Source organism: Microcaecilia unicolor, chromosome 2, assembly GCF_901765095.1.
Source record: "Microcaecilia unicolor chromosome 2, aMicUni1.1, whole genome shotgun sequence".
In the NCBI taxonomy this organism is placed as follows: domain Eukaryota; kingdom Metazoa; phylum Chordata; class Amphibia; order Gymnophiona; family Siphonopidae; genus Microcaecilia; species Microcaecilia unicolor.
Window position 1 is genome coordinate 125548632 of NC_044032.1, and position 13476 is coordinate 125562107.

At 44.2% G+C, this 13476-nt stretch overlaps 1 protein-coding gene across 1 annotated transcript in view; it reads right to left on the reverse strand.

The window, feature by feature from the left end:
* Positions 1 to 13476, reverse strand: part of ARHGEF28 (Rho guanine nucleotide exchange factor 28) — a 562380-nt gene that overhangs the window by 94409 nt on the left and 454495 nt on the right. Inside the window, 3 exon segments of the mRNA XM_030193284.1 lie at positions 2260 to 2336; positions 6402 to 6656; positions 10857 to 10974. Coding sequence (XP_030049144.1) covers positions 2260 to 2336; positions 6402 to 6656; positions 10857 to 10974 — 450 coding nt within the window.

Below are 13476 nucleotides of genomic sequence, written 5' to 3' on the forward strand. Positions count from 1 at the left end.
GATCCGTTTTAGCTCCAATAGACAGATATATTGTCCAGGAGCTCTGTGAGGCTCTTTTTCCTCCATATTATAATTTCAGCACAAGATACTGATTTTTTGTATCATTCTAAAACAAGGAAAGTGCAGAATTTGTTATATTTTTTGAGATAATGACAAGTACATGAATTAGGAGATCTCCTCCAGGAACTGAAGCCCACCCCACCCTTCCCTGGAACGATCCTCCCGTCATCTAGGAAGAACATCTCCCGGACCTAGCTGATGTCTATGATGGTCTGTGGGAATCATTGGGGGCAGGAGTAAAGGCCACTCGCTCTTGCCCCTTGTGGCTTCCATAAATAAATAACTGCCATGACGTCTCATGGCAGCTCGTGGTACTCAGTAGTACCATGAGAATTTTGTTGAGACAGCTGCTAGGGGCAAGCATGAATGTCGCTCCTGACCCCATCACCTTTGAAGAATTGCCAGGGATCTTAGGTAAGCCTGAGGTTGCCTATCATGACCAGAGGGGGTGGTGGAGAAGAGGGGGAATGTTCCAGGGAGAGGGACTAAAGACCCCCTTGAATGTTATGGATGTCCCAGCAGATATTCAGCTGATGCCCACATAACTGTCTTATGTGGGCCCCCATGGAATATTGGCTGGAAACCGCATAAGTTTTGGTGGCCTACAGGGATCTGGTGAGCCATCAATGTTCAATGCCGGTGCCCAGACCTGGCACTGAATATTGGGGCCTAATTTAGCTGGTGATGGTCAGCATATCAATAAAATGCCAGCTGAATATTGACTGAAATGTATCTTTTAGGCTTGTTGAATAAGGCTTAATTTATACAACTAATAACCCTACAGTTCTCTGAAGATCACAATTGGTTACTGACTCAAACTTCAATGTAGAGAGAAAAGACCATCACAACAGTATTCTGAGGAAGATTCTGTTCAAATCTAACTAGTGCACCAAATTAAGGGGCCCTTTTATTAAGCTGTATTAAGCAGGTAATGCAGGGTATAGGGCATGATAGATATTAATGCAGGCCCAAGCTAATGTGTTCTACATTAAAAGCGAGCCAGTACTATAAAATTATCACATTAGCTGCCTAACAAACGCTTGGGCAGGAGCTGGTTGGGACATGGTTGGGCAGAGGAGTGGTTAGCTGTGCCAACTAGTGTCTGGGTCATTACTATGCACTAGGAACTGATAAGTACAGCTGTATATTGGCAGTAATTTGGTGCAGCTACTCTCATCGTAGATGCGGTGGCATTTGCCCTCTCCATCTCAGCTCCTGTTACAGTACCCCCCCTTCCCACATCTGATCCCACTCCTAAGTACATAAATATTGCCACACTGGGACACACCAAAGGTCCATCAAGCCCAGCATCCTGTTTCCAACAGTGGCCAATCCAGGTCACAAATACCTGGCAAGATCCCAGAAAAGCTCAATACATTTTAAGCTGCTTATCCCAGAAATAAGCAGTGGATTTTCCTCAAGTCAATTTAATAATGGTCTATAGACTTTTCCTTTAGGAAGCCGTCCAGACCCTTTTTAAACCCCGTTAAGCTAACCGCCTTTACCATATTCTCTGGCAAACGAATTCCAGAGTTTAATTACACGTTGAGTGAAGAAACTTTTCTCTGATTTGTATTAAATTTACTACTTTGTAGATTTATCGCGTGCTCCCTAGTCCTAGTAGGCTCCCGATCCAATCCTTCCCTCCCCACACATCTGATATCCCCACAAACATCCCCACAACTTCCTCCACAAACTCCCCTCCCCTCTACACACACATCTAATACCCCCCCCTAAGGCCCCCACTTGAACTCCTAACTTCCCCTGACACCAAAACACCACCAGAGCCCTACACTCCTCACACCCTAACCCCTGGGACCTTACCCAGCGGTCAGCATTGGTAGTCCAATAGTCACCAGGGACAGTGATCCTCTGCCACTGCCATCTGGGTCAGGGTTGGGATCCAAAATGGCAATGTTGCCCCCTAATGATATTACCATTACAATTTTCCAGACAAAGGCAATTTTTGGCCACTATCAAGTTAGTTATACATTTAGTTTAGGCCTGCCAAAGCTGTTTGGAAGACCTAAACTAAAAAACATAGCAGTAGCATGGTGACTGCATAATATGTACATTCGGTGGTACTAAATAAATGTATTAGTTCAAACGCCAGCATTTACATTAATGCAGTTGTCACCTCCGCTGAATACTGACCCCTATGAATAAAAAACCCTGCTCTGGCCTTGTTCATGTACTCACAACGGCAGCAAAGGTGTATCTTTGGTCTTTTTCTTGTAAAAACAGCAATACATCAGTCAGCAGCAAAGCCAGGATATCTATAAACCAAAAAGATTTTTTAAATGGGTAGCTTTTGAAGAACAAATGAAAATAGTAAAGCCAAATTCAATGTTAGACTGAAAATGTGTCGATGTATTCTACTTGCCCGAAGCAACCATAAGCTGTCTTTGAACTTGGCTTGCTTTTTCTTTTTGCACATTTAACAACACAGTAATCAATTTGTCTACTTTCCCCCTCAATCTATAACAGGTCACCTAAATATAAACAACTTTTGCACACTTAAATTTGTAGAATAGTGCCACTCACACAGATACACTGCTTGAATAAAGCAGCAGCAGGATCACTGAGTTGTGACTTACCTAAGCTAAGCAAGCAACCGTGAATCATCTGGGAATCATATCAAGGGAGAAAGTTATCAAAGTGGACTACTGTTAAGACATACCATTTTACTGTTCATCTGGGTTATTGCATAAAGGGGGGGGAATTCTATAAGTGGCACCCAAAGTTAGGTGATGGGAAGATCCACTCTAAACTAGTATTCTGCAAAGGGTGCTCTGTATGGACCAGGGGCGTATCTGCATGGGGCCACAGGGGCCTGGGCCCCCGCAGATTTCGCCCTGGCCCCCCTCCCGCCGCCAGCCCTCCCCCGCTGCCGTTTCTTACTTTTGCGTCCGCTTCCTCCTGCGCCTTTAAAAATATTTCTTCAGCTGGCGGGGGACCCCAACCCCCGCCAGCCAACCCGAGTTGACAACTTGCAAGTTCTTCCTCCGCCGTGGCCAACATGCTGGAGTTGAGCGGCTGAATCCAGTTCGGAGTCTGACGTCGCAGCACATTGTGCTGCGACGTCAGACTCCGAACTGGATTCAGACGCTTTCAATAACAATGAGGAACATCCTCAGTCCATCAATAAGGGTGTTTCAATAACAATGAGGAACATCTTCAGTCCATCAATAAGGGTGACACTAGACAACCAGATTTAGATGCTGAGTTAACAGTGAAAATCAGTGAAAGATATATAAATATGGGGAAAATGAATGCTGGAGCAAGTGCAGACAAATGGAACTCTTTGCCAGAGGAAGTGGTAACAGCGGTTAGTGTATCTGGGTTTTAAAAAGATTTGGACAGATTCCTGGAGGAAAAGTCCATAGTCTGCAATTGAGACAGACATGGGGAACAACTGCTTGCCCTGGGATTTATAGTATGGAGTGTTGCCACGATTTGGGTTTCTGACAGGTACTTGTGACCTGGCTTGGTCACTGTTTGGAAAATAGGATACTGGGCTAGATGGACCATTGGTGTGATCCAGTATGGCTACTCTTATGTTCTTATGTATGTTCTTAAGTGGGCCCATACATCCATATGTGGTGGGAATATCCAGAGCTGTAAAGACTGCCTTACTATAGTGGGATGACAATATTAAGACAATGCAGGGCATTATGAGGTGCCAGATTTCCAAATATCCAAAAATCTTCCCATTACATTACTATACTCCTGCTATTGACAAGAAGAGCTGGAAATATGTTAGGTACTGGATTGTGTTGGCTAGGGGGTAACTAGGGATAAATTGGAAGCAAGCTAAACTGCCAGGAAGCTAAGTAGGCTATATAGCCTAAATAAATTGATAGCCTTACATGAGGGGAAGGGGGAAAGAGGCAGAAATACTGAAACATAGAAACAAATGGCCCATCCAGTCTGCCCTTCCTCAGTAACCACTAACTGCTCCTTTTCCTAAGGGATCCCACGTTCCTATCCCATGCTTCCTTAAATTCTGACACAGTCTTCGTTTCCACTACCTCTACCAGGAGGCCATTCCACGCATCCATCACACTTTCCATGAAGGAGTATTTTCTTAGATTTCTCGTAAGTGTATTTCCTCTCAGCTTCTTCTTATGTCCTCTTTTCCAGGGTTTTCCTTCATTTGAAAAAGGCTCATCTCCTATACATTCATGTCACTAAGGTATTTAAACGTCTCTATCATATCCCCTCTCTTCTGCCTCTCTTCCAGCATATACAAGTTGAAATTCATAAGCCTGTCACCATATGTTTTATGACGGAGACCGCTTACCAATTTTGTAGCCACCCTCTGGATCGATTCCATCCTGTTTGTATCTTTCCATATTGCAGTCTGCAGAATTGCACGCAGTACTCTAAATGGGGCCTCACCAGAGACTTATACAGGGGCACTATCACCTCTCTTGTCCTGCTGGTCAACCCTCTCCTTATGCACCCAAGCATCCTTCTGGCTTTGATCGTCATCTTTTCTGTTTGGCCACCTTAAGGTCATCAGACCCAATCACCCCCAAGTTCCGCTCTTCTTTTGTACACAGAAACACTTCAGCCCCGATACTGTACCATGCCCTTATATTCTTGTAATCCAAGAGCATGACCTTGCATTTTTTAGCATTAACTTTTAGTTGCCAATTATTGGACTACTCTTCAAATTTTGCCAGATCTTTCCTCATGTCACCCTCCAGGGTGTCCACCCTACAGAATTTGATATCATATACAAAGTGACAAACCTTACCAGACAGCCCTTCCGCAATATCACTCACAAAGATGTTAAAAATGACCGATCCCTGCGGTACACCACTGATAATATCCCTATACTCAGAGCAAGCTCCATTTACCACTACACTCTGTCTCATCCTATTTAACCAGTTTCTAACCCAGTCTGTCACTTTAGGTCCCATACCAAGGGCACTCAGTTTATTAATCAATCACCTGTGGAACTGTGTCAAAGGTCTGAATTTGGATAAGGTGGAGGGACCATCTATGAATGTATAGTGCAGTCATAAAACTGGATGGAAGTGCATCTAAAGTTAAAACTTCACTGCAGTGTTACTGTACATGCTTTGGTGATATTTATGAATGATGAGGGGTGGGAGTGGGAAGAGAGAGAGGGATTGAGAATGGGGAATATATAATATATAGAAATGGAGAGACATACAATATAAGGGGCATTTTCTATATGACTTCTAAATCCATCTTTGGATGTTTTGCGGAAAATGCTAGTGGGCCTACAGCATAGCTTAGTAAATAGGGCAGTAAGGGCCCTGTTTACTAAGCCGCATTGTAGGCCCACTAGCATTTTTAGCACATGCTAACGCTAGAGACATCCATATATTCCTAAAAACACTAGCGCACCTTAGTAAACAGGGCCCTAAGTGTCAAGTTCCAATGTCACTTCACAGCTATTACAACTCCCACACTTGGAATGGCGATCAGTTCTCTGTGCTACATTTTTGTTTTTATGGCTATCTCAGGGACTTAATATCTCTTTTAAATTTTGATCCCTACTAAATGCCACCCTTAGATGTTAATGCAAAAAAGGTGGTTGTAAGGTCAACACATGCCAGTGTTTATGTACAATGCTCACAATCTTCTCTACTCCTGAAGAATACCACAGAATACATGTAGGTACCCATTTAGACTGGGACTTAGAGATGGACTGAAACAAAATGTCTCTATTTATGGGACATAAACAGAGACATTTGCATGCTGGCAGGCCCCCATTCCCCCCAACAAGCAAACCTGCCAGCAACAGCGGGGCTGGGGGTCCACTGGACCGCCGGTCCCCCTGACAATTCCTCCCCTGACGATCTCCAATCTCCCAGCAAATGGTCCCTGGTGGTCCAGTGGGTGCCAACCAACCCCCCCCCCCAGCAACAGGGGGGCTGGAGGTCTGCTTGACCGCTGGTCCCCCCCCCTGGTTCATGGAGGGCTGGATACCCACCAGATCTCCTGCCCTCCCTGAACCTGGGGGGGGGGATCATCAGGGGGGACCAGCGGTCCAGCAGACCTTCAGCCCCCCCTGTCGTTGGGGGGGGGGGGGGTAGGGTTTGGTCAGCGCCCACTGGACTACCAGGAACCATTTGCTGGGGGTTTGGGGAGGGTCATCGGGGGAGGGACTGGCGGTCCAGCGGACCCCCCAGCCCTCCTGTCGCTGGCAGGTTTGCTTGTTGGGGGGAATGGGGGCCTGCCAGCATGCAAATGCCCTCTTTGCTTGCTGCTTTTGTATGCAGATCAGAATAAAAATTTAACATCCCATCCATCTTGCTCATATATAATTATGCTGTACAACTTTGTGCGTTAAAGTGTTGTACCTTTAAAACGACCTGTTGCAGTTTTCCAGTAAACCAAACCTTCATGTAACAGTATCCTCTCTTTGCTTAGCAGGTCCTGTTTCTTGAACGCATTGCCATTTTTCAACTTGGCATAGGTTTTATTTTCAATCTTACTCATGATCTCCAGCAATTTTTGCTCTTTCTCAAATTCACTGACTCTTAAATCTACAGCTGCAATCATGTCCTTGATGAGACAAAGAGCTTTGCACAGGTTATCGTGCTCCTCGGTCCATTCTGTGTGAAAAACAAAAAAATATTCATCACAAAAATATCCACACTGCTCAATTGAAGTCTGAACAAAAAAGAAATAAGTTTGACTAATAATTTATTAGACTACAATTCTACAACATACCTAGTTATTCTGATTTACATGTAATATTTAGGAGCTGAACCTTTCAGGTTCCATGGGCACATGTGGGCTATCTACCCATCACGATGATATATGTTAGGCGATTTTAAATATAGACATGAATGTTCAGGAAAACAACTTAAAAATCAAGAACTTTCATTAGCACAATAAAGGTATTCTCTCTACCCAACGACTTTGTAAGCTCTCTTTTAACTAACTGGGTGTGTCTGTGTTAGACGAATCTTGTTGACTTTTGATACAATTTAAAGCAAGAATGAGTGACCTCTCTAATGCTAGATTTTTAGTTATTCTCACAGGTGTTTTATACGTATATTGTTGCATTTTATTTTACTTGCCACTCACTTTGAGCTATATTGTTGAGGCAGGTATATCAAATATTGGTAAATAAATACAACAGAACTACAGAGGACCCCTAGTAGCAAAGGAATTAAGAGAAAGATAGCAGTTACTTGGCATTTGTGGCACTGTACCAGGAAACAACGTAGGCAGACTAGATAGGACTTACAGGAGGTAATTCTACGTAGTTGTGGGTTCATGAATACATGTAAATGATGACTTTCTAAGCATTTACATGCATTAAGGACTAAATTCAGTAAATGGAGCCCAAATTTGGGTGCTGAAAAAAATGAGCGCTGATTGCTGTTCTGTAAATGATGTTCCGATTCAGGCGCTGTTTATAGAATAGCGCTGAGCACCAGGATCCATGTCCAATTTTGGGTATGAGGATTTACACTAACCGAAACCCGCAATAAATCCACGCACTGGCGGATCCCCCAAATTCTCTCAATACTTCACACATCTTTAGTGAATGCCCGTGACCCAACCATGCCCTTCTCAAGGCCACACCCTTTTTTATCCTGCTCACTAAAACATTTACATGTGCATTTTTAGCACCTAGCAAGATGCACACATAAATAAAAATTGTTGGCAATTACCACCAATAATTGATTGCTAGTGGCCAATCATTGGTGCCAATAGGCTCTTTACCTAATTAAATTGCACGTACAAATTAGCCATGTGCCCAAATATGCACATGCAATTTTAGGCACTATTTATAGATTTTTCCTGTAAGTGTGCACAGGTGGAGTTCTGGCAGGGCATGAGAAGAGCACATAGCTAAGCGTGCGCCAGTGGCGTAGCTATGTGGGGCCAGGGGGCCTGGGCCCCCGTAGATTTGGCCCTGGACCCCCCTGCTGATGACCCTCTCGACCCCCCCTCCCGTCGACCCCGTGGCCTGCCTTTGCTGGCGGGGGACCCCAACCCCACCAGCTGAGGTCCTCTTCTTCTCGCAAAAGGCTTCCTTCTGTTTCTGATGTCCTGCACGTACAACATGCAGGATGTCAGACTCACAGAACAAAGCCTTGCAGATCAGCTGATCTGCAAGGCTTCATTCTGTGAGTCTGATGTCCTGCACATACAACATGCAGGACGTCAGAAACAGAAGGAAGCCTTTTGCGGGAAGACGAGGACCTCGGCTGGCGGCGGTTGGGGTCCCCTGCCAGCAAAGGCAGATTGGCTGCGGGAGGGGGGGTCGAGAGGATCGGCGGCGGTGGGGGGGGGAGTTGGTGGTGGCAGTGGTGGCGGGGTTGGCAATGGCGGGGGGTGGGGCTATAATGTGCCCTCTCACCTCGGGCTCTGGACCCCCCTCCCACCGAAGTCTGGCTATGCCCCTGGCGTGCGCATTTACTAGTATAGGGCTTATGCTTTATATGTTAACCCACCTGTTTACAACGCCGCATGGCAATGCTGGCACAGCTCATCCAAAGTGAATGGACTTTGTTGGCATTACCGCACCACCAGCTGCTAGCGCGGCTTTGTAAACAGGAGGGTAAGTGTGTTTTTGGCCATTTGTGATGGTATTCTCTTAAAGTGTCTGCTTTTCTTTATAGAATAGGGTTGAAATAAGTGCCACAACCGGTGTCTTTAGTAGGTGCCCTTTTATAGAACTGCCCTCACAGTTCTTATCTGCCATCAGATTATATACACTGTTACATTTCTATCAGTTTTCTGATGGGTTGCAAAAGTAGTGGATCAAGGAGCAGAAGTCTGGGTTCTGATACTGTTTCCTATAGAAGACGGGGGGAAAAATACCAGTATGGAAACATATCAGAAAGTTAAATGGGTGGATGGGTGGGAGTCTGAGGAATCTATCAAGGTGAGTTTGGCACCCAAGATCATATATAATCTCAGTACATTATACCTAACTTTTCCAAACTCCACTCTTGAATGAATAGATAAGTCTGTTACTAAATTCCTGTGGAACCCCAATAATTGCACTGGATAAGCCTAAGCTTCCAAAACTTACTGGAGGCATTAATGTTCTGGAGTTTTGCAGGTGTCTTATGGTCTTCCTCTTATGGCAAGGTGGATAATGATTTAAAATCCCTAGTAAAGTTGGTAAAACCAGCTTGGGTACAGATAGAGGAAGACCTGCCTCATCCGATCCCTATCAGGCTTCTAGCAAGTATAACCTCTGGTAGCAACAGCGGAAGCCTTTGAAATATTAGATAGGATTATATATATGGAAGACCAGCTTGTTTCAATGGGGCAACTGCCTCTTTGGCATAACCCAAAATGCTGTTTCCTGTGTTAAATAGCTTGATTTGATTGATGATGATTTTTCATCTGCTTTGTATTATGCTTACGTAAATTGCAGGTGGGTGCATTGTTTTATATGTCACTGCTATTTAGGCATTATTCTAAATGTATTTTTTCAATAAACTACTCAAAAAATCCATTTCCCCCCAGATTCTATGTATGGCACCCAACTTTGCGCATCCTGCCAAGATGTGCAAGCAAATAAATTGGCTAACGAGCTCTTAACTGTCAATAATTGGGTTCTAAAAGGCAATTATTGATGTTATCTTGTACTCATTAAGATTTATGCACACATCTGGCTGTGCACTATTCTATAAGGCATGGCGCCTAACTATAATAACATGTTACTCAAAATGGGGTGTGGCTATGGGCATATCAGGAACGTTCCAACTTGGACGCCAGCATATACACCTCCAAATTGAATCCGGCACCACTGGTTTGGCTGGCGGGGGTCCCAAAACCCCGCCGGCTGAAGCTGTTCTTCAGCGTTGTTCTCTGCGCATTGCCTGCCCCGCTTCCTCTCACATCGCGTGCATGCTAGGTTTTAGTGAAACTGAGCATGCGCGAAACTTCGAACATGCTCAGATTCACTAAAACCGAGCATGCACGCAATGTGAGGGGAATCAGGGCAGGCAATGCACAGAGAACAGTGATGGAGAAAGGCTTCAGCTGGTGGGGTTGCGGTAAGGAGGCGGGCCAAACTATGCCCCCCTCCCCCATTTTGGGCTCCGGACCCCCCAAAGGTGAAATCTGGCTATGCCCATGATTTGCACCAGTTTTCAGCAGGAGTAAGTCTGGCACTTAAAGTTAGGTGCTGGAACCGGCACTGCATGCTGATCTATGAAGGGTGTGCACCCTTTATAGAATAGCACTAAGGGCCATATTCTATATATGGCACCTGAAAAATTGGCACAAAAAAAACACACGTTTAGCGCTATTCTTTAAACTACGCCTAAAGTTTGGTGCACTGTACAGAATATGCAATGTGCCATTCTTGTGACTAAAATTTAGGCGCAACCTTTTGTGCCACCTAAATCCAGGCCTCAATTCCTGAGCTTAACTTAAGCACAGATCGGGTGTATTCCATAACAGTGTGTATATTTTTTTGGAACACCCACAACCTACCCATTTCACGTCCCCTTTTCGGCTGTGCATATTAGAATTTGCGTGCACCGCGTTATAGAATACGCCTATAAGGTTGTGCGCATAAATTCTAATTAAAGCCAATTAGTGCTGCTAATTGGTTAAGTACCAATTATCAGTGCTGATTGGCTTGTTAATCAATTAAGTTGTGCATGCAGTTTGGCCGCATGGCCAAATTAATGCGCACAACTTAAGGAATCATATATAGAATTTGGGGTTTAGTGCCTATTTTTTTGGCGCCTTTTACTGAATCTGGTCCTTTGGGCATTAACTATAATCAGAACTTCAACCTCCAGCTGAGTAACAGCTACATCATTGCTTACCTTTTGAATATTGCAGAATCCTCTCCACCAAAACAGGGTATTTAGTGATGCGCTGAGTGACCAGCAGAATGCACTCTGGGATTTCTCGACGTCGAGTCAAAAGATTACTATTTCGCAGCTTTGAAAATATGCATATAGTTTATATGAGAAAAACTATACGGTAATAAAAATTTCTTGCAAGGACAAACTCTACACAGACAGGCTTTTGGATCTGAAAATGTACTCTCTAAAGGAAATCAAGGAAAGGTAGGACTAGGGTTACCATATTTGCCGTGAGAAAAAAAGAGGAAACAAAATATCACCCTGCCCCGCCCCCCTGTCACACCCCTGTCCTGTCACCCTGACCCCCCCCCCCCCCCCAAGAAAGCCAGATTGCAACTCTCTCCCCCCCATTTATATCCCCTCCGGCCTCCCCAATCTTTTTTCCATCTTCCCTCCACCCACATAACTCCATTCACATCACCTCCCCCCTCCTGTACCTTATTGTACTGCCCTGGTGGTCTAGTGGCCTCTTCAGGGCAGGAAAGAGCCCCTTCTTTCCTGTCCAGCAGGGCTGCAGACCTGTCTCGCAAGGTCGCTGCGTTAACTCTTGGCAGACATTTTGAAGCAGTGCTGGGAGCAAATTTAGGGCTCTTTTCTGCCCTAAAGTGGCCACTAGACCACCAGGGCAAGATAATAAGGTAAAGGAGGGGAGGGGAGGATAGGATACCCTGAGGCCCGCCTGCCCACTAGCCTGCCCGTTCGTCTTCAAACCCAGACAAATGGGCAGGCTGGCAAAACCCGCCTGGATGTTCTGCAGTGTCCTCAAAAAGAGGACATGTATGGGTAAAATTGGACATATGGTAACCCTAGGTAGGACAGAAAAGAAACATTCAAATATTAAACAACACAGTTCAGTAAAGAACAAGACAGCAGCATTTCACAGAAAAAGAAACTTAAAGATAAAGGGAGAGAAAATATAAAGAAATATTTAAGTATATATGGTGGTAGATGTCTGGAATAACCTACTACCAGATGTGGTAGCAACCAAAATTATGCCAGAATTCAAACACACTTGGGAAAGATTCAGAAGGTAGCAGTAAGATCAAGTGAGAGAGAGGAAGCAAGGCCTGGGATAGGTGTAAATTTAATTAAAACATAGAATAGGATAGCAAATAACATAAGAACTCACCACTAAAGCACATGTTCTCAAATATGAACAAAAAGCATCAAAAATTATATATATAGGGAGGAAAAAGCCTCAAGAAGCTCCTAGCTTATAAGCCTGTAGAGCTGGACTGCTTCATCATCGGCTAACCCCCCCCCATGGAATCTTAATATAGTCACTTTAGAAACAAACTTCAAAAATATAAGGTATCAGTTAGCTGCATGGTTGTCCCTTTCTCCCAGCTCATATAAAAGCAGGGACCATGACTGACAATGGCCAGCATTTTGTTTTGCTGCGCCAGGGTCAGCGGGTCACAACTTTAATTTTCTACGCCATCAAAACACGACTATTGTGTCTGCCTCCCATGTTCGGTCGTGTTTTAATGGCGTAGAAAATGAAAGCTGTGACCCGCTGACCCTGATGCAGCAAAACGAAATGCTGGTCATCATCAGCCATAGCCCTTGTTTTCATATGAGCTGGGAGAAAGAGACAACCGTGCAGCTAAGTGATACGTTATATATTTTTTGAAGCGTGTTTCTAAAGTGACTACATTAAGGTCCCATTTGTATGGGAGGTTTTTTAGTCGATGATGAAGCAGTCCGACTCCACAGGCTTTTAAGCGGGGAGCTTCTTGAGGCTTTTTCCTCCCTATGTCTAATATTTTTGATGCTTCATGTTCATATTTGAGAACCTGTGCTATTGTGATGTGTTTGTGATAATATTCAGTCCTCTTCCCAGTTATTGAGTTTAGTTGAAACAACATAAGAACTGCATGCTGGCTAGACCAAATATTGACTGAGCCCTACATTCCTAAAATCCCTTCCCCTTCATGGAGAGATTCATTTCTTGTTCACTCACAAAAATAAGAAGTAGTGATCCCTAAGTCTACCTGTCTAATAATTTAATGGACCAGTCCTCCAACAACTTATTCAAACAATTTTTATGTCTGACTACATCCTCCAGCAACTAATCCCACAGCTTAATTGCCCAGTTGATGATGCTTTCTTAAACAGATTTAAAATCTGCCATCAATTAGTTTCCCATAGTGCCTCCATCATACTGTAATTTGGAAGGATAAATAACTGCCTCATACTGATATGTACCAACTTATTTATTATTTTATCAACTTCTATCATATTCTCAGTTATATTTTCTCCTTGGAGAGCCCTAATGCATTCCATTCCCTTTTTTGCCTTCTCTGTACTATGTTCTGCTATCTTTTTTTTAAAGGAGGTACTTGGTGGTATCAGCACTTCTTCCGTTGCTTGCTGAAACTGACCCCCCTGGTCCATGTTCTGCACACCCCTAACACATAGTGCCCCCCATAACAGAAGCAGTGTATCAGCCAATCTGGAGGCCCCCAGGAGAATGAGGAGGTACATCCTGCAAGCCAACTTGTTAACAGCTCAGGCCCTGCCAAATGTGCAAGGTTAAGTTGTCCAGAAAATAAAAGTCCTATTAGTTTAATGATTG